Genomic DNA, 22,184 nt, shown 5'->3' on the forward strand with positions numbered 1-22,184 from the left:
TGCACCTGAGCTCAATTTCAAGTCTCATGGCAAAGGGATACTGAATACTTATATAAGGAAGATATTTTGGTGTTTTTATTAATACATTTCCAAAAATTTCATAAAACCTGTTTTCCCTTTGTCTTTATGGGGGTATTGTGTGTAAATTGAGTTAAAAAAATATATAATTTAAATAAGGCTGTAACATAACAATGTGGAAAACGTCAAGGGGTCTGAATAATTTCTGAATGCACTGTACTTGATAATCATATCCCAAAAGATCAGTGGTGGAAAAAGTACCCAATTGTCATACTTGAGTAAAAGTATACATACCTTTTTAATAGAAAGTTTCTCAAGTGAAAGTCACCCAGTAAAATACTACTTGAGTAAGTCTAAAAGTATTCGGTTCTAAGTGTACTTTATCAAAAGTAAATGTAATTGCTAAAATATTCTTAAGTATCAAAAGTAAAGCAGATTTTTCTTGTTTTTAAAATGTATGGATAGCCAGGGGCACACTCCAACACTCAGACATCATTGACAAAAGATGCGTTTGTGTTTAGTGAGTCCGCCAAGCAGAAGGGAAGACCGTGTGTTGCCTTGATAAGTCCGTGAATCAGTCCATTTTCCTGTCCTGCTAAGCATTCAAAATGTATCGAGTACTTTTGGGTGTCAGGTAACATGTATGGAGTAAAAAGTACATAATTTCCTTAGGAATGTAGTCAAGTAAAAGTAGTCAAAACTATAAATAGTAAAGTACACACACCCCAAAACACTACTTAAGTAGTACTTTAAAGTATTTTTACTTAAGTACTTTACACCACTGCAAAATATATATAAATGAGCTAGTAAAAATAGACATCCTGCAACCACGGAGAGGTAAATACCGGTTTATTTATAGAACAATTACACCGATTAACTCCATAGTCATATCGGTTTACCCACCTACTGCCTACCGCATATCAGTTTACCCACCTACTGCCTACCGCATATCGGTTTACCCACTTACTGCCTACCGCATATCGGTTTACCCACTTACTGCCTACCGCATATCGGTTTACCCACTTACTGCCTACCGCATATCGGTTTACCCACTTACTGCCTACCGCATATTGGTTTACCCACTTACTGCCTACCGGTTTACCCACTTACTGCCTACCGGTTTACCCACTTACTGCCTACCGGTTTACCCACTTACTGCCTACCGGTTTACCCACTTACTGCCTACCGGTTTACCACTTACTGCCTACTGGTTTACCCACTTACTGCCTACTGGTTTACCCACTTACTGCCTACTGGTTTACCCACTTACTGCCTACCGGTTTACCCACTTACTGCCTACCGGTTTACCTACTTACTGCCTACCGCGTATCGGTTTACCCACTTACTGTCTACCGGTTTACCCACTTACTGCCTACCGCGTATCGGTTTACCCACTTACTGCCTACTGGTTTACCCACTTACTGCCTACCGCATATCAGTTTACCTACTTACTGCCTACCACGTATCGGTTTACCCACTTACTGCCTACCACATATCGGTTTACCCACTTACTGCCTACTGGTTTACCCACTTACTGCTTACTGGTTTACCCACTTACTGCCTACTGGTTTACCCACTTACTGCCTACTGGTTTACCCACTTACTGCCTACCGCATATCGGTTTACTTACTTACTGCCTACTGGTTTACCCACTTACTGCCTACCGGTTTACCCACTTACTGCCTACCGGTTTACCCACTTACTGTCTACCGGTTTACCCACTTACTGCCTACCGCGTATCGGTTTACCCACTTACTGCCTACTGGTTTACCCACTTACTGCCTACCGCATATCAGTTTACCCACTTACTGCCTACCGCGTATCGGTTTACCCACTTACTGCCTACCGCATATCGGTTTACCCACTTACTGCCTACTGGTTTACCCACTTACTGCTTACTGGTTTACCCACTTACTGCCTACTGGTTTACCCACTTACTGCCTACTGGTTTACCTACTTACTGCCTACCGCATATCGGTTTACTTACTTACTGCCTACTGGTTTACCCACTTACTGCCTACTGGTTTACCCACTTACTGCCTACCGGTTTACCCACTTACTGCCTACCGCATATTGGTTTACCCACTTACTGCCTACTGGTTTACCCACTTACTGCCTACCCCGTATTGGTTTACCCACTTACTGCCTACTGGTTTACCCACTTACTGCCTACCGGTTTACCCACTTACTGCCTACCGCATATCGGTTTACCCACTTACTGCCTACTGGTTTACCCACTTACTGCCTACCGCATACCGGTTACCCACTTACTGCCTACCGCGTATCGGTTTACCCACTTACTGCCTACTGGTTTACCCACTTACTGCCTACCGCGTATCTTTTTACCCACTTACTGCCTACTGGTTTACCCACTTACTGCCTACCACGTATCGGTTTACCCACTTACTGCCTACTGGTTTACCCACTTACTGCCTACCGCGTATCGGTTTACCCACTTACTGCCTACTGGTTTACCCACTTACTGCCTACCGCGTATCTTTTTACCCACTTACTGCCTACTGGTTTACCCACTTACTGCCTACCGCGTATCGGTTTACCCACTTACTGCCTACTGGTTTACCCACTTACTGCCTACCGCGTATCTTTTTACCCACTTACTGCCTACTGGTTTACCCACTTACTGCCTACTACTGATTTGCTTTTCAAATCATGAGCTCCATTTTGTTTCACTTTATCTGGGATGCTAAACCAGCCCATCTATATAATGAATATGAACTGGGTGGGTTGAGATTATTAAATATAAAAGCACTAAACCTCTCTCTAAAAGCTTCACTTATACACAAGTAGATTAAAGGAACGCTCAAAATGCCCCTTTGCCTTTATGCAGATTGCCTTTTCACATTTTCGATTAATTGAAACTGAAACCTTGTTCAAAGTACACTATATATACAAAAGTATGTGGACACACCTTCAGATTAATGGATTTGGCTATTTCAGCCATCCCCATTGCTGACAGGTGTATGAAGTTGAGCATACAGCCATTCAATCTCCATAGACAAACATTGGCAGTAGAATGGTCTTACTGAAGAGCACATAGACTTTCAAAGTTTCATTGTCGTAGGATGCTACCTTTTCAAAAAGTTGGTCAAATTTCTGCCCTGTTAGAGCTTCCCCGGTCAATTGTAATTGCTCGGGAGTGCTGAAGTGTGTAGCGCGTAAAAATCGTCTGTCCTCGGTTGCAACACTCACTTCCGAGTTCCAAACTGCCTCTGGAATCAACTTCAGCACAAGAACTGCTAGTTGGGAGCTTCATGAAATAGGTTTCCTTGGCCAAGCAGCCGCACACAAGCCTAAGATCACCATGTGCAAAGCCCCCCAGGTGGACAGGGTAGACAACAGCACATCCCCCACGCTGACCCTCAACACGGGTGCCTCTCGGGGGGGGGGGGGGGGGGGGTGTGCTCAGTCCCTTCCTGTACTCCCTGGCCGCACACGACTCCAACACCATCATTAAGTTTGCAGACGACACAACGGTGGTGGGCCTGACCACCGATGACGATGAGACAGCCTATAGGGAGGAGGTCAGAGACCTGGAAGTGTGGTGCCAGAACAACAACCTCTCCCTCAACGTGAGCAAGACAAAGGAGATGATTGTGGACTTCAGGAAAAGGAGGGCCAAACACGCCCCCTTTCACATTGACGAGGCTGTAATGGAGTGGGTTGAGAGCTTCAAGTTCCTCTGTGTCCACATCACTAAGGATCTACCATGGTCCAAGCAGACAAGCACAGTTGTGAAGAGGGCACGACAACTCCTCTTCCCCCTCCGGATGCTGAAAAGATTTGGCATGGACCCTCAAAGTTCTACAGCTGCACCATCATGAGCATCTTGACTGGCTGCCTGGTATGGCAACTGCTCGGCATCCGACCAGAAGGTGCTACAGAGGGTAGTGAGTACGGCCCAGTACATCACTGGGGCCAAGCTTCCTGCCATCCAGGACCTCTATACCAGGCTGTGTCAGAGGATGGCCCCAAAAATTGTTAGACTCCAACCACCCAATTCATAAACTGTTCTCTCAACTCTACCGGGCAGATGGCGTCGTGTAGGCTTGCTGATGTCAACGATTTGAACAGAGTACCCCAATGGTGGCTGTGGGGTTATGGTATGGGCAGGCATAAGCTACGGACAACTAACACAATTGCATTTTAACGATGGCAATTTGAATGAACAGAGATACCGTGACGACCCTGAGGCCCATTGTCGTGCCATTCATCCACCTCCATCACCTCATGTTTCAGCATGATAATGATTATTTTCATGTATTTATTTAACTAGGCAAGTCAGTTAAGAACAAATTCATATTTACAATGACTGCATGTACACATTTCCTGGAAGCTGAAAATGACCTAGTTCTTCCATGGCCTGCATGTCACCCATTAAGCATGTTTGGGATGCTCTGGATTGACGTGTACGACAGCGTGTTCCAGTTCCGGCCAATATCCAGCAACTTTGCACAGCCATTGAAGAGTGGGACAACATTCCACAGGCCACAATCAACAGCTTGATCAACGCTATGCGAAGATGTCACGCTGCATGAGGCAAGTGGTGGTCACAGCAGATACTGACTTGTTTTCTGATCCAAGTCATTAAAGACATGCATATCTGTGTTCCCAGTCTTGTAAAATCCATAGATTAGGGCCTTATGAATGCATTTACATTGGCTGATTTCCTTATGATCTGTAACTCAGTGACATGTTTGAAATTGTTACATTTTATATTTTTGTTCAGTAGCATCGTTATTGTTTTTGTGTTCCTATTTCCTTTTTATTTAGTTTTATCTTACTTTTTAACTGCATTGTTGGTTAAGGCTTCGTAAGTAGCATTTCACTGTTGTATTCGGTGCATGTGACAAATAGCAATTTGATTTGAAACTGGTAATTTCAAAATCATTATAAAAAAGCTCAAATCTCTTGGTAAGGTCGCTAGGCGTGGTAATACGGTTGTTCAGTATTTTTTTTACAAGGGGTCCACATTTTTTTATTTTTAATAATGCTTAAAAAATATAAAAATTACTTGCTCGCCTCAATTAAAAGTAAATAAATCTGTTAAACAGTAAATTAACTTTGTATGTCCTAACCTGGGAAAATAGTAGTAGTGTGTGAGTCTCAGTGAAGTTCTCCCTCAGCTTTAGGACTCCAGAGGATCCAACCCTAGCCATTAGAGTTGAAAAAGGCCCTCCCGCTAACTGCCATGTTAAAATTATCTATCCAACTTATTCTCTGGGTACATACAGTGGAGAGAACAAGTATTTGATACATTGCCGATTTTCAGGTTTTCGTACTTACAAAACATGTACAGGTCTGTAATGTTTATCATAGGTACACTTCAACTGTGAGAGACGGAATCTAAAACAAAAATCCAGAAAGTCTCATTGTATGATTTTTAAGTAATTCATTTGCAGTGTTTGCAAACCTGGTCAAGAACTAAAGGAAACGTATGATCTCTATAATTGCAAACAAAAGTTTCTGTACCAAATATTAAGTTCTGCTTTTCTGATGTATCAAATACTTATGTCATGCAATAAAATGCTAATTAATTACTTAAATCATACAATGTGATTTTCTGGATTTTTGTTTTAGATTCCGTCTCTCACAGTTGAAGTCAACCTTTGATCAATCAATCAATCAAATTTATTTTATATAGCCCTTTGTACATCAGCTGATATCTCAAAGTGCTGTACAGAAACCCAGCCTAAAACCCCAAACAGCAAGCAATGCAGGTGAAGAAGCACGGTGGCTAGGAAAAACTCCCTAGAAAGGCCAAAACCTAGGAAGAAACCTAGAGAGGAACCAGGCTATGTGGGGTGGCCAGTCCTCTTCTGGCTGTGCCGGGTGGAGATTATAACAAAACATGGTCAAGATGTTCAAATGTTCATAAATGACCAGCATGGTCGAATAATAATAAGGCAGAATAGTTGAAACTGGAGCAGCAGCACAGTCAGGTGGACTGGGGACAGCAAGGAGTCATCATGTCAGGTATTCCTGGGGCATGGTCCTAGGGCTCAGGTCCTCCGAGAGAGAGAAAGAAAGAGAGAATTAGAGAGAGCATATGTGGGATGGCCAGTCCTCTTCTGGCTGTGCCGGGTGGAGATTATAACAGAACATGGCCAAGATGTTCAAATGTTCATAAATGATCAGCATGGTCGAATAATAATAAGGCAGAACAGTTGAAACTGGAGCAGCAGCACAGCCAGGTGGACTGGGGACAGCAAGGAGTCATCATGTCAGGTAGTCCTGGGGCATGGTCCTAGGGCTCAGGTCCTCCGAGAGAGAGAAAGAGAGAAGGAGAGAATTAGAGAACGCACACTTAGATTCACACAGGACACCGAATAGGACAGGAGAAGTACTCCAGATATAACAAACTGACCCTAGCCCCCCGACACAAACTACTGCAGCATAAATACTGGAGGCTGAGACAGGAGGGGTCAGGAGACACTGTGGCCCACTCCGAGGACACCCCCGGACAGGGCCAAACAGGAAGGATATAACCCCACCCACTTTGCCAAAGCACAGCCCCCACACCACTAGAGGGATATCTTCAACCACCAACATACCATCCTGAGACAAGGCTGAGTATAGCCCACAAAGACCTCCGCCACGGCACAACTCAAATTTTTTTGATAAAAAATTACAGCCCTCTACATGCTTTGTAAGTAGGAAAACCTGCAAAATTGGCAGTGTATCAAATACTTGTTTCCCCACTGTAAACCTATCCAGCTAACTGCCTGGGTACATGAACCTATCCAGCTAACTGCCTGGGTACATGAACCTATCCAGCTAACTGCCTGGGTACATGAACCTATCCAGCTAACTGCCTGGGTACATGAACCTATCCAGCTAACTGCCTGGGTACATGAACCTATCCAGCTAACTGCCTGGGTACATGAACCTATCCAGCTAACTGCCTGGGTATATGAACCTATCCAGCTAACTGCCTGGGTACATGAACCAATCCAGCTAACTGCCTGGGTACATGAACCTATCCAGCTAACTGCCTGGGTACATGAACCTATCCAGCTAACTGCCTGGGTATATGAACCTATCCAGCTAACTGCCTGGATACATGAACCTATCCAGCTAACTGCCTGGGTACATGAACCTATCCAGCTAACTGCCTTGGTACATGAACCTATCCAGCTAACTGCCTGGGTACATCAACCTATCCAGCTAACTGCCTGGGTACATTAACCTATCCAGCTAACTGCCTGGGTACATGAACCTATCCAGCTAACTGCCTGGGTACATGAACCTATCCAGCTAACTGCCTGGGTACATCAACCTATCCAGCTAACTGCCTGGGTACATGAACCTATCCAGCTAACTGCCTGGGTACATGAACCTATCCAGCTAACTGCCTGGGTACATGAACCTATCCAGCTAACTGCCTTGGTACATGAACCTATCCAGCTAACTGCCTGGGTACATCAACCTATCCAGCTAACTGCCTGGGTACATGAACCTATCCAGCTAACTGCCTGGGTACATCAACCTATCCAGCTAACTGCCTGGGTACATGAACCTATCCAGCTAACTGCCTTGGTACATGAACCTATCCAGCTAACTGCCTGGGTACATGAACCTATCCAGCTAACTGCCTGGGTACATGAACCTATCCAGCTAACTGCCTGGGTACATCAACCTATCCAGCTAACTGCCTGGGTACATTAACCTATCCAGCTAACTGCCTTGGTACATGAACCTATCCAGCTAACTGCCTGGGTACATGAACCTATCCAGCTAACTGCCTGGGTACATCAACCTATACAGCTAACTGCCTTGGTACATGAACCTATCCAGCTAACTGCCTTGGTACATGAACCTATCCAGCTAACTGCCTGGGTACATGAACCTATCCAGCTAACTGCCTGGGTACATTAACCTATCCAGCTAACTGCCTGGGTACATGAACCTATCCAGCTAACTGCCTTGGTACATGAACCTATCCAGCTAACTGCCTGGGTACATCAACCTATCCAGCTAACTGCCTGGGTACATTAACCTATCCAGCTAACTGCCTGGGTACATCAACCTATCCAGCTAACTGCCTGGGTACATGAACCTATCCAGCTAACTGCCTGGGTACATTAACCTATCCAGCTAACTGCCTGGGTACATTAACCTATCCAGCTAACTGCCTGGGTACATCAACCTATCCAGCTAACTGCCTGGGTACATTAACCTATCCAGCTAACTGCCTGGGTACATGAACCTATCCAGCTAACTGCCTGGGTACATACACCAAGACAGGACATAGTCTATCCCAGGACAGGACACTGGTCTTTCCTAGGAGCTGACTCCACTAAGCCTGGTTCAATAGTTCTGGGGCCAGTTAAGTCCAATAAGGTTTAAATGGTTGAACCTAACCCTGGCAGTTGTATGGGGCCAGTTAACTGTAGTTAAATGGTTCAGGTTTAAATGGTGTTGTGTTGTTTCTGTGTTTCCGCTCTGCTGCCGGCCTCTGTCATCTGGAAGGACTGTTACCCTTGTTGTCTTGGCAACAGTTCCCAGGTCAACAACAAGTGTGGTAAGGTCTCATGGACATACTGCCTGGTCAATCAACCAAATATACTTTTGCTTCTTTGCATCAACTATGTGAACAAATCAAGGGATATTTCTTCTGTTTTACCGTGAACAAATCAAGGGAAATTTCTTCTGTTTTGAGTCGTTTTTGTGTACATTGTTGGTCATGTACAAGCATGTTCTTATTCTTATTTAGCTATGTTTCTATGATGTGACATATTAAAAGGAAAACCTCAATCTGTTATTCAATGTGTTTGTTTGGGCTAATAGGGTTAGGGTAAATTCTATATTTTTTTATATGTTTCATATACCCCCGCTTTAGACAGGGCTTTAAATAAAAGGCAGTCTATTCTGTAGTGAGGTGTTTCTTAAGTGTTGAGCACCAATGCCATGTCATTGTCTGTCCACAATGTGAAGACCAAATCCTCCATATTATTTCCGTTTTGATTGTTGCATGTTTGATGTACCATTCGTATGATCACTGTCTGAATCGTTCGTCTGATTGGCCATTACTGTTGATCAGGGGCATATATTATATTTAAATGGTTATTTGTTGCACTCAGCATGTCATAATTCCCCACAATATGAAGCATTTCAAATATAAATGGAGTGTTATTGGATAAAGGGAAGGTAGGAAAAGAGTTAAAGAACCTTCTCTTCTCAGACGACCTGCCGAAGCCCAAGACCACGGAAGTTCTGCAGAAGGGGGTGGAGTCGGTCCAGGTGTACTCGGCCTCCGAGGAGCGGGAGGAGGGGCGGCGCTGGAGAGTGTTCCGTATAGGAGACCAGGAACACAAAGTCGACATGAAGGCAATAGAACCCTACAAGAGGGTCATCAACCACGGAGGTAACCCCTGACCCCAGACCCTAACTCATGACCCTCTTGTAGGACTTGGGTTATCAACCACGGAGGTAACCCCAGACCCTAACACATAACCCTAGTCCTACAAGAGGGTCATCAACCACGGAGGTAACCCCTGACCCCAGACCCTAACTCATGACCCTCTTGTAGGACTTGGGTTATCAACCACGGAGGTAACCCCTGACCCCTAACCCATAACCCTCGTCCTACAAGAGGGTCATCAACCACAGAGGTAACCCCTGACCCCAGACCCTAACACATAACCCTAGTCTTACAAGAGGGTCATCAACCACGGAGGTAACCCCTGACCCCAGACCCTAACTCATGACCCTCTTGTAGGACTTGGGTTATCAACCACGGAGGTAACCCCTGACCCCAGACCCTAACACATAACCCTATTCCTTCAAGAGGGTATTGGACCAATTATATAAACATTTTTACAGTAACAATGCCCCATGCAGAGCAGGTTGTGTTGTGGCGTGTTTGAACCTCTGATGTGTTCCAGGTTACTATGGAGATGGCCTGAATGCCATCATCGTGTTTGCCGTGTGTTACATGCCTGAGAGCAACCAACCCAACTACCGCTACATCATGGACAACCTCTTCAAGTGAGTCCTACTGGTGCAAACCCTGTGAAACGGAATATTGACTTGCATTGGTTTTTGGACACCAATGCTAAAATTATATTTAATATTTTCCCACTATTTTACAAATGTTCAATCCCGAGAATAAATCACTTTTCTCCTGTGTAACCTGGTATTTTTATATTTTAGGCAGTGACCACCGACTGGCCATTATTAGCCTTAGCTATGCAGGCCTATGAAGGCAGTGACCACCGCCTGGCTATTATTAGGCTTAGCTATGCAGGCCTATGAAGGCAGTGACCACCGCCTGGCTATTATTAGGCTTAGCTATGCAGGCCTAGGAAGGCAGTGACCACCGACTGGCTATTATTAGGCTTAGCTATGCAGGCCTATGAAGGCAGTGACCACCGCCTGGCTATTATTAGGCTTAGCTATGCAGGCCTATGAAGGCAGTGACCACCGACTGGCCATTATTAGGCTTAGCTATGCAGGCCTATGAAGGCAGTGACCACCGACTGGCCATTATTAGCCTTAGCTATGCAGGCCTATGAAGGCAGTGACCACCGCCTGGCTATTATTAGGCTTAGCTATGCAGGCCTATGAAGGCAGTGACCACCGCCTGGCTATTATTAGGCTTAGCTATGCAGGCCTATGAAGGCAGTGACCACCGCCTGGCTATTATTAGGCTTAGCTATGCAGGCCTAGGAAGGCAGTGACCACCGGCTGGCTATTATTAGGCTTAGCTATGCAGGCCTATGAAGGCAGTGACCACCGCCTGGCTATTATTAGGCTTAGCTATGCAGGCCTATGAAGGCAGTGACCACCGCCTGGCTATTATTAGGCTTAGCTATGCAGACCTATGAAGGCAGTGACCACCGACTGGCCATTATTAGGCTTAGCTATGCAGGCCTATGAAGGCAGTGACCACCGACTGGCCCTTATTAGGCTTAGCTATGCAGGCCTAGGAAGGCAGTGACCACCGACTGGCCATTATTAGGCTTAGCTATGCAGGCCTATGAAGGCAGTGACCACCGACTGGCCATTATTAGCCTTAGCTATGCAGGCCTATGAAGGTAGTGACCACCGCCTGGCTATTATTAGGCTTAGCTATGCAGGCCTATGAAGGCAGTGACCACCGCCTGGCTATTATTAGGCTTAGATATGCAGGCCTATGAAGGCAGTGACCACCGACTGGCCATTATTAGGCTTAGCTATGCAGGCCTTGGAAGGCAGTGACCACCGACTGGCTATTATTAGGCTTAGCTATGCAGGCCTATGAAGGCAGTGACCACCGCCTGGCTATTATTAGGCTTAGCTATGCAGGCCTATGAAGGCAGTGACCACCGCCTGGCTATTATTAGGCTTAGCTATGCAGGCCTAGGAAGGCAGTGACCACCGACTGGCTATTATTAGGCTTAGCTATGCAGGCCTAGGAAGGCAGTGACCACCGGCTGGCATTAGGCTTAGCTATGCAGGCCTATGAAGGCAGTGACCACCGACTGGCCATTATTAGGCTTAGCTATGCAGGCCTATGAAGGCAGTGACCACCGGCTGGCATTAGGCTTAGCTATGCAGGCCTAGGAAGGCAGTGACCACCGACTGGCTATTATTAGGCTTAGCTATGCAGGCCTATGAAGGCAGTGACCACCGACTGGCCATTATTAGGCTTAGCTATGCAGGCCTATGAAGGCAGTGACCACCGCCTGGCTATTATTAGGCTTAGCTATGCAGGCCTATGAAGGCAGTGACCACCGACTGGCCATTATTAGGCTTAGCTATGCAGGCCTATGAAGGCAGTGACCACCGGCTGGCATTAGGCTTAGCTATGCAGGCCTAGGAAGGCAGTGACCACCGACTGGCTATTATTAGGCTTAGCTATGCAGGCCTATGAAGGCAGTGACCACCGACTGGCCATTATTAGGCTTAGCTATGCAGGCCTATGAAGGCAGTGACCACCGACTGGCTATTATTAGGCTTAGCTAAGCAGGCCTAGGAAGGCAGTGACCACCGGCTGGCATTAGGCTTAGCTATGAAGGCCTATGAAGGCAGTGACCACCGGCTGGCATTAGGCTTAGCTATGCAGGCCTATGAAGGCAGTGACCACCGACTGGCCATTATTAGGCTTAGCTATGCAGGCCTATGAAGGCAGTGACCACCGACTGGCTATTATTAGGCTTAGCTAAGCAGGCCTAGGAAGGCAGTGACCACCGGCTGGCATTAGGCTTAGCTATGAAGGCCTATGAAGGCAGTGACCACCGGCTGGCATTAGGCTTAGCTATGCAGGCCTATGAAGGCAGTGACCACCGCCTGGCTATTATTAGGCTTAGCTATGCAGGCCTAGGAAGGCAGTGACCACCGGCTGGCATTAGGCTTAGCTATGAAGGCAGTGACCACCGACTGGCTATTATTAGGCTTAGCTATGCAGGCCTAGGAAGGCAGTGACCACCGCCCTGCTATTATTAGGCTTAGCTATGCAGGCCTATGAAGGCAGTGACCACCGCCTGGCTATTATTAGGCTTAGCTATGCAGGCCTAGGAAGGCAGTGACCACCGCCCTGCTATTATTAGGCTTAGCTATGCAGGCCTAGGAAGGCAGTGCGTACCAGTGCTCCAACTGACTCAGACAGTTGGACTGGAGGTGAGGAAGATTGTTTTTGGCCAACCAGAGTTACCACTTTAATTTAACTATATAATGCTTATCGTTATAAAAAATATATTATGATAGAAAGTTAACAAATTAGTCTCATTCTGTACGCCTATATCTGTATAGTAGTAGTAGTAGTAGTAGTAGCCTATATCTGTATAGTATTGGTAGTAGCCTGTATCTGTGTAGTAGTAGGAGCCTATATCTGTATAGTATTGGTAGTAGCCTGTATCTGTGTAGTAGTAGTAGTAGTAGTAGTAGTAGCCTGTATCTGTGTAGTAGTAGTAGTAGTAGTAGCCTGTATCTGTGTAGTAGTAGTAGCCTGTATCTGTGTAGTAGTAGTAGTAGTAGCAGCCTGTATCTGTGTAGTAGTAGTAGTAGCCTGTATCTGTGTAGTAGTAGTAGTAGCCTGTATCTGTGTAGTAGTAGCCTGTATATGTGTAGTAGTAGTAGTAGTAGTAGTAGTAGCCTGTATCTGTGTAGTAGTAGTAGTAGTAGCCTGTATCTGTGTAGTAGTAGCCTGTATCTGTGTAGTAGTAGTAGTAGTAGCCTGTATCTGTGTAGTAGTAGTAGTAGCCTGTATCTGTGTAGTAGTAGTAGTAGTAGCCTGTATCTGTGTAGTAGTAGTAGTAGTAGTAGCCTGTATCTGTGTAGTAGTAGTAGTAGTAGCCTGTATCTGTGTAGTAGTAGTAGTAGCCTGTATCTGTGTAGTAGTAACAGTAGTAGCCTGTATCTGTGTAGTAGTAGTAGTAGTAGCCTGTATCTGTGTAGTAGTAGTAGTCTGTATCTGTGTAGTAGTAGTAGTAGTAGCCTGTATCTGTGTAGTAGTAGTAGTAGTAGTAGTAGCCTGTATCTGTGTAGTAGTAGTAGTAGTAGCCTGTATCTGTGTAGTAGTAGCCTGTATCTGTGTAGTAGTAGTAGTAGTAGCCTGTATCTGTGTAGTAGTAGTAGTAGCCTGTATCTGTGTAGTAGTAGTAGTAGTAGCCTGTATCTGTGTAGTAGTAGTAGTAGTAGTAGTAGCCTGTATCTGTGTAGTAGTAGTAGTAGTAGTAGCCTGTATCTGTGTAGTAGTAGTAGTAGTAGCCTGTATCTGTGTAGTAGTAACAGTAGTAGCCTGTATCTGTGTAGTAGTAGTAGTAGTAGCCTGTATCTGTGTAGTAGTAGTAGTCTGTATCTGTGTAGTAGTAGTAGTAGTAGCCTGTATCTGTGTAGTAGTAGTAGTAGTAGTAGTAGCCTGTATCTGTGTAGTAGTAGTAGCCTGTATCTGTGTAGTAGTAGCCTGTGTCTGTATAGTAGTAGTAGTAGTAGTAGTAGTAGCGTGTATCTGTATAGTAGTAGTAGTAGTAGTAGTAGTGGTAGTAGTAGCCTGTATCTGTGTAGTAGTAGTGGTAGTAGTAGCCTGTATCTGTGTAGTAGTAGTAGTAGTAGTAGTAGTAGTAGTAGTAGTAGTAGTAGTAGCCTGTATCTGTATAGTAGTAGTAGTAGTAGTAGTAGCCTGTATCTGTATATTATTATTAGTAGTAGTAGTAGCCTATGTATATATTTAATATGCAGTGGATCCCTAGTGCTATAGGCCTATATTCAGTCAATTACCTGACGCATTTTACGCTCACGTCTCCTACAGCTGAACAGATGTGGACAATTATCTCTATAACTTAACCCTCACCCCTCTCTGTAACCTAACCCTCACCCCTCTCTGTAACCTAACCCTCGCCCCTCTCTGTAACCTAACCCTCGCCCCTCTCTGTAACCTAACCCTCGCCCCTCTCTGTAACCTGACCCTCGCCCCTCTCTGTAACCTAACCCTCACCCCTCTGTAACCTAACCCTCACCCCTCTCTGTAACCTAACCCTCACCCCTCTCTGTAACCTAACCCTCGCCCCTCTCTGTAACCTAACCCTCGCCCCTCTCTGTAACCTAACCCTCGCCCCTCTCTGTAACCTGACCCTCGCCCCTCTCTGTAACCTAACCCTCACCCCTCTGTAACCTAACCCTCACCCCTCTCTGTCACCTAACCCTCACCCCTCTCTGTCACCTAACCCTCACCCCTCTCTGTCACCTAACCCTCACCCCTCTCTGTCACCTAACCCTCACCCCTCTCTGTCACCTAACCCTCACCCCTCTCTGTCACCTAACCCTCACCCCTCTCTGTCACCTAACCCTCACCCCTCTCTGTCACCTAACCCTCACCCCTCTCTGTCACCTAACCCTCACCCCTCTCTGTCACCTAACCCTCACCCCTCTCTGTCACCTAACCCTCACCCCTCTCTGTCACCTAGCCCTCACCCCTCTCTGTCACCTAGCCCTCACCCCTCTCTCTCACCTAACCCTCACCCCTCTCTCTCACCTAACCCTCACCCCTCTCTGTCACCTAACCCTCACCCCTCTCTGTCACCTAACCCTCACCCCTCTCTGTCACCTAGCCCTCACCCCTCTGTCACCTAGCCCTCACCCCTCTGTCACCTAACCCTCACCCCTCTGTCACCTAACCCTCACCCCTCTCTGTCACCTAACCCTCACCCCTCTCTGTCACCTAACCCTCACCCCTCTGTCACCTAACCCTCACCCCTCTCTGTCACCTAACCCTCACCCCTCTCTGTCACCTAGCCCTCACCCCTCTGTCACCTAGCCCTCACCCCTCTGTCACCTAACCCTCACCCCTCTCTTTAACCTAACCCTCACCCCTCTCTGTCACCTAGCCCTCACCCCTCTCTTTAACCTAACCCTCACCCCTCTCTTTATCCTAACCCTCACCCCTCTCTTTATCCTAACCCTCACCCCTCTCTTTATCCTAACCCTCACCCCTCTCTGTCACCTAGCCCCCACCCCTCTCTTTAACCTAACCCTCACCCCTCTCTTTAACCTAACCCTCACCCCTCTCTGCCACCTAACCCTCACCCCTCTCTGCCACCTAACCCTCACCCCTCTCTGTCACCTAACCCTCACCCCTCTCTTTATCCTAACCCTCACCCCTCTCTTTATCCTAACCCTCACCCCTCTCTGTCACCTGACCCTCACCCCTCTCTGTCACCTAACCCTCACCCCACTCTTTAACCTAACCCTCACCCCTCTCTGTCACCTAGCCCTCACCCCTCTCTTTAACCTAACCCTCACCCCTCTCTTTATCCTAACCCTCACCCCTCTCTTTATCCTAACCCTCACCCCTCTCTTTATCCTAACCCTCACCCCTCTCTTTATCCCAACCCTCACCCCTCTCTTTAACCTAGCCCCCACCCCTCTCTTTAACCTAACCCTCACCCCTCTCTTTAACCTAACCCTCACCCCTCTCTTTAACCTAGCCCTCACCTCTCTCTTTAACCTAACCCTCACCCCTCTCTGTAACCTAACCCTCACCCCTCTCTGTAACCTAACCCTCACCCCTCTCTGTTGTTGTGTGTTATCAGGTATGTGATCGGCACTTTGGAGCTCTTGGTAGCAGAGAACTATATGATAGTGTATCTGAACGGCGCCACGTCCAGGAAGAAGATGCCCAGTGTGGGCTGGCTCAGGAAGTGCTATCAGCAGATCGACCGCAGGTGAGACATAGTATCACAGTTACTCTGGTACCCAGTAGACCTGTTACCCAGTAGCCCAGTTATTTTGTTACCATGGTACCTGTTGCGCAGTAGACCAGTTACGGAGTTTACGACATGGGTTGGTCTTCCAACACAACCGTTGCATATTAACATTTACCTCGGCTCATTGGCTATCTACCCAGCTAGATTTCAAGACGATCAGTGGTCATTGGGTTAAAATACTGTCAATCAACCAAACAGTGGTCATATCATTGGTGCTTTGTGATGTCATTACTTGTTGTCTTCAAATCGGTTTCTTTCAGTCAATACGTCCCGCGAAATGGCCCATCAGGTTTGATTGTGTTACAAACAAACCAGTTGATTGCAGTGAAACCAAACATGACTGGAAAAGTCACGTTCTGTGTGGGTGATTTACCTGGAATGTGTCGTCAAATGGAATGAGACGGAATTCACTACACAAGCGGTTCACAAAATGTTTCGTGTTAGGCTATAAAAACGGATTTGATCAAACAATAGACAATTCATTGTGTAACAATGAGCATTGGGATTGCAAACAGAGGAAGATCGTCAAAGGTAAACCATTTATTTTATTACAGTTTGTGATTTTGTTACGCCTGTGCTGGTTGAAATAGTTGTTTTTTATGGTGCTCTATCCTCAGATAATCGCACCGTATTCTTTCGCAGCAAATCCTTTTTTAAATCTGACAACGCAGTTGGATTAGCAAGATTACTATTTATGTAGCGATCACCGTATGTTGTCGAATTTCATCCCTCTACCGGGTACCGTGCGCAGAGAGGTTAACAAGAAATCTGTGGAGTGGTTGAAAAATGAGTTTTAATGACTCCATACTAAGTGTATGTAAACTTCTGACTTCAACTGTATCTACATTACAACACACTGCTCTACCACAACATATCTACAATACAACACACTACTCTACCACAACATACACCGTTAAGATAAGTGGTGTATGTGTGTAAAGTCCATTGTTGCAACCCCTATTACTAGCCTGTTCAAACTCTTTCATATTGCCTGAGATTGGAACGCTGCCGCGGTCATTCCCCTCTTCAATGTTGGAGACACTCTAGACCCAAACTGCTACAGACCTATATCTATCTATCCTACCCTGCCTTTCTAAAATCTTTGAAAGCCAAGTTAAAAAACAGATCACCAACCATTTCGAATCCCACCGGTCCTTCTCCACTATGCAATGTGGTTTCCGAACTGGTCATGGGTGCACATCAGCCACGCTCAAGGTCCTAAACAATATCATAACCGCCATCGATAAAAGACAGTACTGTGCAGCCGTCTTCATCAACCTGGCCAAGGCTTTCGACTCTGTCAATCACCGTATTCTTATCGGCGTACACAATATCCTTTCTCAAATGACTGCCTCGCCATGTTCACCAACTTCTTATCAAATAGAGTTCAGTGTGTCAAATCAGAGGGCCTGTTGTCCGGACCTCTGGCAGTCTCTATGGAGGTGCCACAGGGTTCAATTCTCAGGCTGACTTTTTCTCTGTATACATCAATGATGTCGCTCTTGCCGCTGGTAATTCTCTGATCCACCTCTACGTAGACGACAGCATTCTGTATTCTTCTGGCCCTTCTTTGGACACTGTGTTAACTAACCTCCAAACGAGCTTCAATGCCATACAACTCTCCTTCCGTGGCCTCCAACTACTCTTAAACGCTAGTAAAACTAAATGCATGCTCTTCAACCGACTGCTGCCCTTACCCGCCCGCCCCACTAGCATCACTACTCTGGACCGTTCTGACTTAGAATATGTGGACAACTACAAATACCTAGGTGTCTGGTTAGACTGTAAACTCTCCATCCAGACTCACATTAAACATCTCCAATCCAAAATTAAATCTAGAATCGGCTTCCTATTTCGCAACAAAGCCTCCTTCACTCATGCTGCCAAACATACCCTCGTAAAACTGACTATCCTACCAATCCTTGACTTCTGCGATGTCATTTACAAAATATCCTCCAACACTCTACTCAGCAAACTGGATGTAGTCTATCACAGTGCCATCCGTTTTGTCACCAAAGCCCCATATACTACGAATTACCTGTATACACTGTGACCTGTATGCTCTCGTTGGCTGGCTCTCGCTACATATTCGTCGCCAAGCCCACTGGCTCCAGGTCTTCTACAAGTCTTTGCTAGGTAAAGATACCGCCTTATCTCAGCTCACTGGTCACCATAGCAACACCCACCTGTAGTATGCGCTGCGGCAGGTGTATTTTACTGGTCACCCCCAAAGCCAACACTTCCTTTGGCTGCCTTTCCTTCCAGTTCTCTGCTGCCAATGACTGGAACGAATTGCAAAAATCACTGAAGCTGGAGACTTACATCTCCCTCTCTAACTTTAAGCATCAGCTATCAGAGAAGCTTACCGATCACTGTACCTGTACACAGCCAATCTGTAAATAACCCACCCAACTACCTCATCCCCATATTGTTATTTAGGTTCTTGCTCTTTTGCACCCCAGTATCTCTACTTGCACATCTTCTGCACATCTATCACTCCCGTGTTTAATTGCTAAATTGTAATTATTTTCACCACTATGGCCTATTTATGATGCCCATTGCCTAAACAACTGGTGATGCCCATTGCCTAAGCAACTGGTGATGCCCATTGCCTAAGCAGCCGGGGATGCCCATTGCCTAAGCAGCCGGGGATGCCCATTGCCTAAGCAGCCGGGGATGCCCATTGCCTAAGCAGCCGGGGATGCCCATTGCCTAAGCAGCCGGGGATGCCCATTGCCCAAGCAGCCGGGGATGCCCATTGCCCAAGCAGCCGGGGATGCCCATTGCCCAAGCAGCCGGGGATGCCCATTGCCCAAGCAGCCGGGGATGCCCATTGCCTAAACAACTGGTGATGCCCATTGCCTAAGCAGCCGGGGATGCCCATTGCCTAAGCAGCCGGGGATGCCCATTGCCTAAGCAGCCGGGGATGCCCATTGCCTAAGCAGCCGGGGATGCCCATTGCCTAAGCAGCCGGGGAGCCCATTGCCTAAGCAGCCGGGGATGCCCATTGCCCAAGCAGCCGGGGATGCCCATTGCCTAAGCAGCCGGGGATGCCCATTGCCTAAACAACTGGTGATGCCCATTGCCTAAGCAGCCGGGGATGCCCATTGCCTAAGCAGCCGGGGATGCCCATTGCCTAAGCAGCCGGGGATGCCCATTGCCTAAGCAGCCGGGGATGCCCATTGCCTAAGCAGCCGGGGATGCCCATTGCCGAACCATTGGATGTTCACTAAGGACATGCCCTTTCTCCTCTTTCAGGTTAAGGAAGAATTTGAAGTCTTTGATTATCGTCCACCCCTCCTGGTTTATCCGCACCCTCCTGGCCCTCACCAAACCCTTTATAAGGTAGGTGGTCAAGTGTTATAACTCTTCTTCATAACCGTCACCAAACACTTCCTGAGGTAGGTAATAACCTTTCATAAGGTACAGTAGGTGCCTCTATGTTTTCATAATTAAGATGTTGGAAAATAAAGACCTATCACATCATTCCCTAAATGTCTTCTGCTTTCCTTGTTTCAGCTCAAAGTTCAGCCAGAAGATCCAATTTGTGTTCAACTTGACAGACCTTTCTGAACTGGTTCCTATGGAATACGTCTCTATTCCAGACTGCATTAAAGAGTAAGTCTATGTAGTATATCTCTATACCAGACTGCATTAAAGAGTAGGTCTATCTCTATACCAGACTGCATTAAAGAGTAGGTATATCTCTATACCAGACTGCATTAAAGAGTAAGTCTATGTAGTATATCTCTATACCAGACTGCATTAAAGAGTAGGTCTATCTCTATACCAGACTGCATTAAAGAGTAGGTATATCTCTATACCAGACTGCATTAAAGAGTAGGTCTATGTAGTATATCTCTATACCAGACTGCATTAAAGAGTAGGTCTATGTAGTATATCTCTATACCAGACTGCATTAAAGAGTAGGTCTATCTCTATACCAGACTGCATTAAAGAGTAGGTCTATCTCTATACCAGACTGCATTAAAGAGTAGGTCTATGTAGTATATCTCTATACCAGACTGCATTAAAGAGTAGGTCTATGTAGTATATCTCTATACCAGACTGCATTAAAGAGTAGGTCTATGTAGTATATCTCTGTGACAGACTGCATTAAAGAGTAGGTCTATCTCTATACCAGACTGCATTAAAGAGTAGGTCTATCTCTATACCAGACTGCATTAAAGAGTAGGTCTATCTCTATACCAGACTGCATTAAAGAGTAGGTCTATGTAGTATATCTCTATACCAGACTGCATTAAAGAGTAGGTCTATCTCTATACCAGACTGCATTAAAGAGTAGGTCTATGTAGTATATCTCTATACCAGACTGCATTAAAGAGTAGGTCTATGTAGTATATCTCTATACCAGACTGTATTAAAGAGTAGGTCTATCTCTATACCAGACTGCATTAAAGAGTAGGTCTATCTCTATACCAGACTGCATTAAAGAGTAGGTCTATGTAGTATATCTCTATACCAGACTGCATTAAAGAGTAGGTCTATGTAGTATATCTCTATACCAGACTGCATTAAAGAGTAGGTCTATCTCTATACCAGACTGCATTAAAGAGTAGGTCTATCTCTATACCAGACTGCATTAAAGAGTAGGTCTATGTAGTATATCTCTATACCAGACTGCATTAAAGAGTAGGTCTATCTCTATACCAGACTGCATTAAAGAGTAGGTCTATCTCTATACCAGACTGCATTAAAGAGTAGGTCTATGTAGTATATCTCTATACCAGACTGCATTAAAGAGTAGGTCTATCTCTATACCAGACTGCATTAAAGAGTAGGTCTATGTAGTATATCTCTATACCAGACTGCATTAAAGAGTAGGTCTATCTCTATACCAGACTGCATTAAAGAGTAGGTCTATGTAGTATATCTCTATACCAGACTGCATTAAAGAGTAGGTCTATGTAGTATATCTCTATACCAGACTGTATTAAAGAGTAGGTCTATCTCTATACCAGACTGCATTAAAGAGTAGGTCTATGTAGTATATCTCTATACCAGACTGTATTAAAGAGTAGGTCTATCTCTATACCAGACTGCATTAAAGAGTAGGTCTATCTCTATACCAGACTGCATTAAAGAGTAGGTCTATCTCTATACCAGACTGCATTAAAGAGTAGGTCTATGTAGTATATCTCTATACCAGACTGCATTAAAGAGTAGGTCTATCTCTATACCAGACTGCATTAAAGAGTAGGTCTATCTCTATACCAGACTGCATTAAAGAGTAGGTCTATGTAGTATATCTCTATACCAGACTGCATTAAAGAGTAGGTATATCTCTATACCAGACTGCATTAAAGAGTAGGTCTATCTCTATACCAGACTGCATTAAAGAGTAGGTCTATCTCTATACCAGACTGCATTAAAGAGTAGGTCTATGTAGTATATCTCTATACCAGACTGCATTAAAGAGTAGGTCTATCTCTATACCAGACTGCATTAAAGAGTAGGTCTATCTCTATACCAGACTGCATTAAAGAGTAGGTCTATGTAGTATATCTCTATACCAGACTGCATTAAAGAGTAGGTCTATCTCTATACCAGACTGCATTAAGGAGTAGGTCTATCTCTATACCAGACTGCATTAAAGAGTAGGTCTATCTCTATACCAGACTGCATTAAAGAGTAGGTCGATCTCTATACCAGACTGCATTAAAGAGTAGGTCTATCTCTATACCAGACTGCATTAAAGAGTAGGTCTATGTAGTATATCTCTATACCAGACTGCATTAAAGAGTAGGTATATCTCTATACCAGACTGCATTAAAGAATAGGTCTATCTCTATACCAGACTGCATTAAAGAGTAGGTCTATGTAGTATATCTCTATACCAGACTGCATTAAAGAGTAGGTCTATGTAGTATATCTCTATACCAGACTGCATTAAAGAATACGTCTATCTCTATACCAGACTGCATTAAAGAGTAGGTCTAT

The 22,184-nt window shown here is 45.5% G+C and overlaps 1 protein-coding gene across 3 annotated transcripts in view; it reads left to right on the forward strand.

The window, feature by feature from the left end:
- bnip2 (BCL2 interacting protein 2) overlaps nt 1–22,184 on the forward strand; it is a 58,718-nt gene that overhangs the window by 24,046 nt on the left and 12,488 nt on the right. The window contains exons 5-9 of one of the 3 annotated variants that reach the window (XM_090230801.1): nt 9,221–9,403; nt 9,924–10,026; nt 16,050–16,181; nt 19,482–19,568; nt 19,743–19,841. In XM_090230801.1, coding sequence (XP_090086927.1) covers nt 9,221–9,403; nt 9,924–10,026; nt 16,050–16,181; nt 19,482–19,568; nt 19,743–19,841 — 604 coding nt within the window. Of the gene's footprint in view, nt 1–8,508; nt 8,682–9,220; nt 9,404–9,591; nt 9,685–9,923; nt 10,027–16,049; nt 16,182–19,481; nt 19,569–19,742; nt 19,842–22,184 lie in introns of those variants that run through there. The other 2 variants (XM_090230802.1, XM_090230803.1) reach the window with 2 other exon arrangements.

The sequence above is a fragment of the Oncorhynchus mykiss genome, chromosome 4, assembly GCF_057628025.1.
Source record: "Oncorhynchus mykiss isolate SJ-2025 chromosome 4, ASM5762802v1, whole genome shotgun sequence".
Lineage (NCBI taxonomy): Eukaryota > Metazoa > Chordata > Actinopteri > Salmoniformes > Salmonidae > Oncorhynchus > Oncorhynchus mykiss.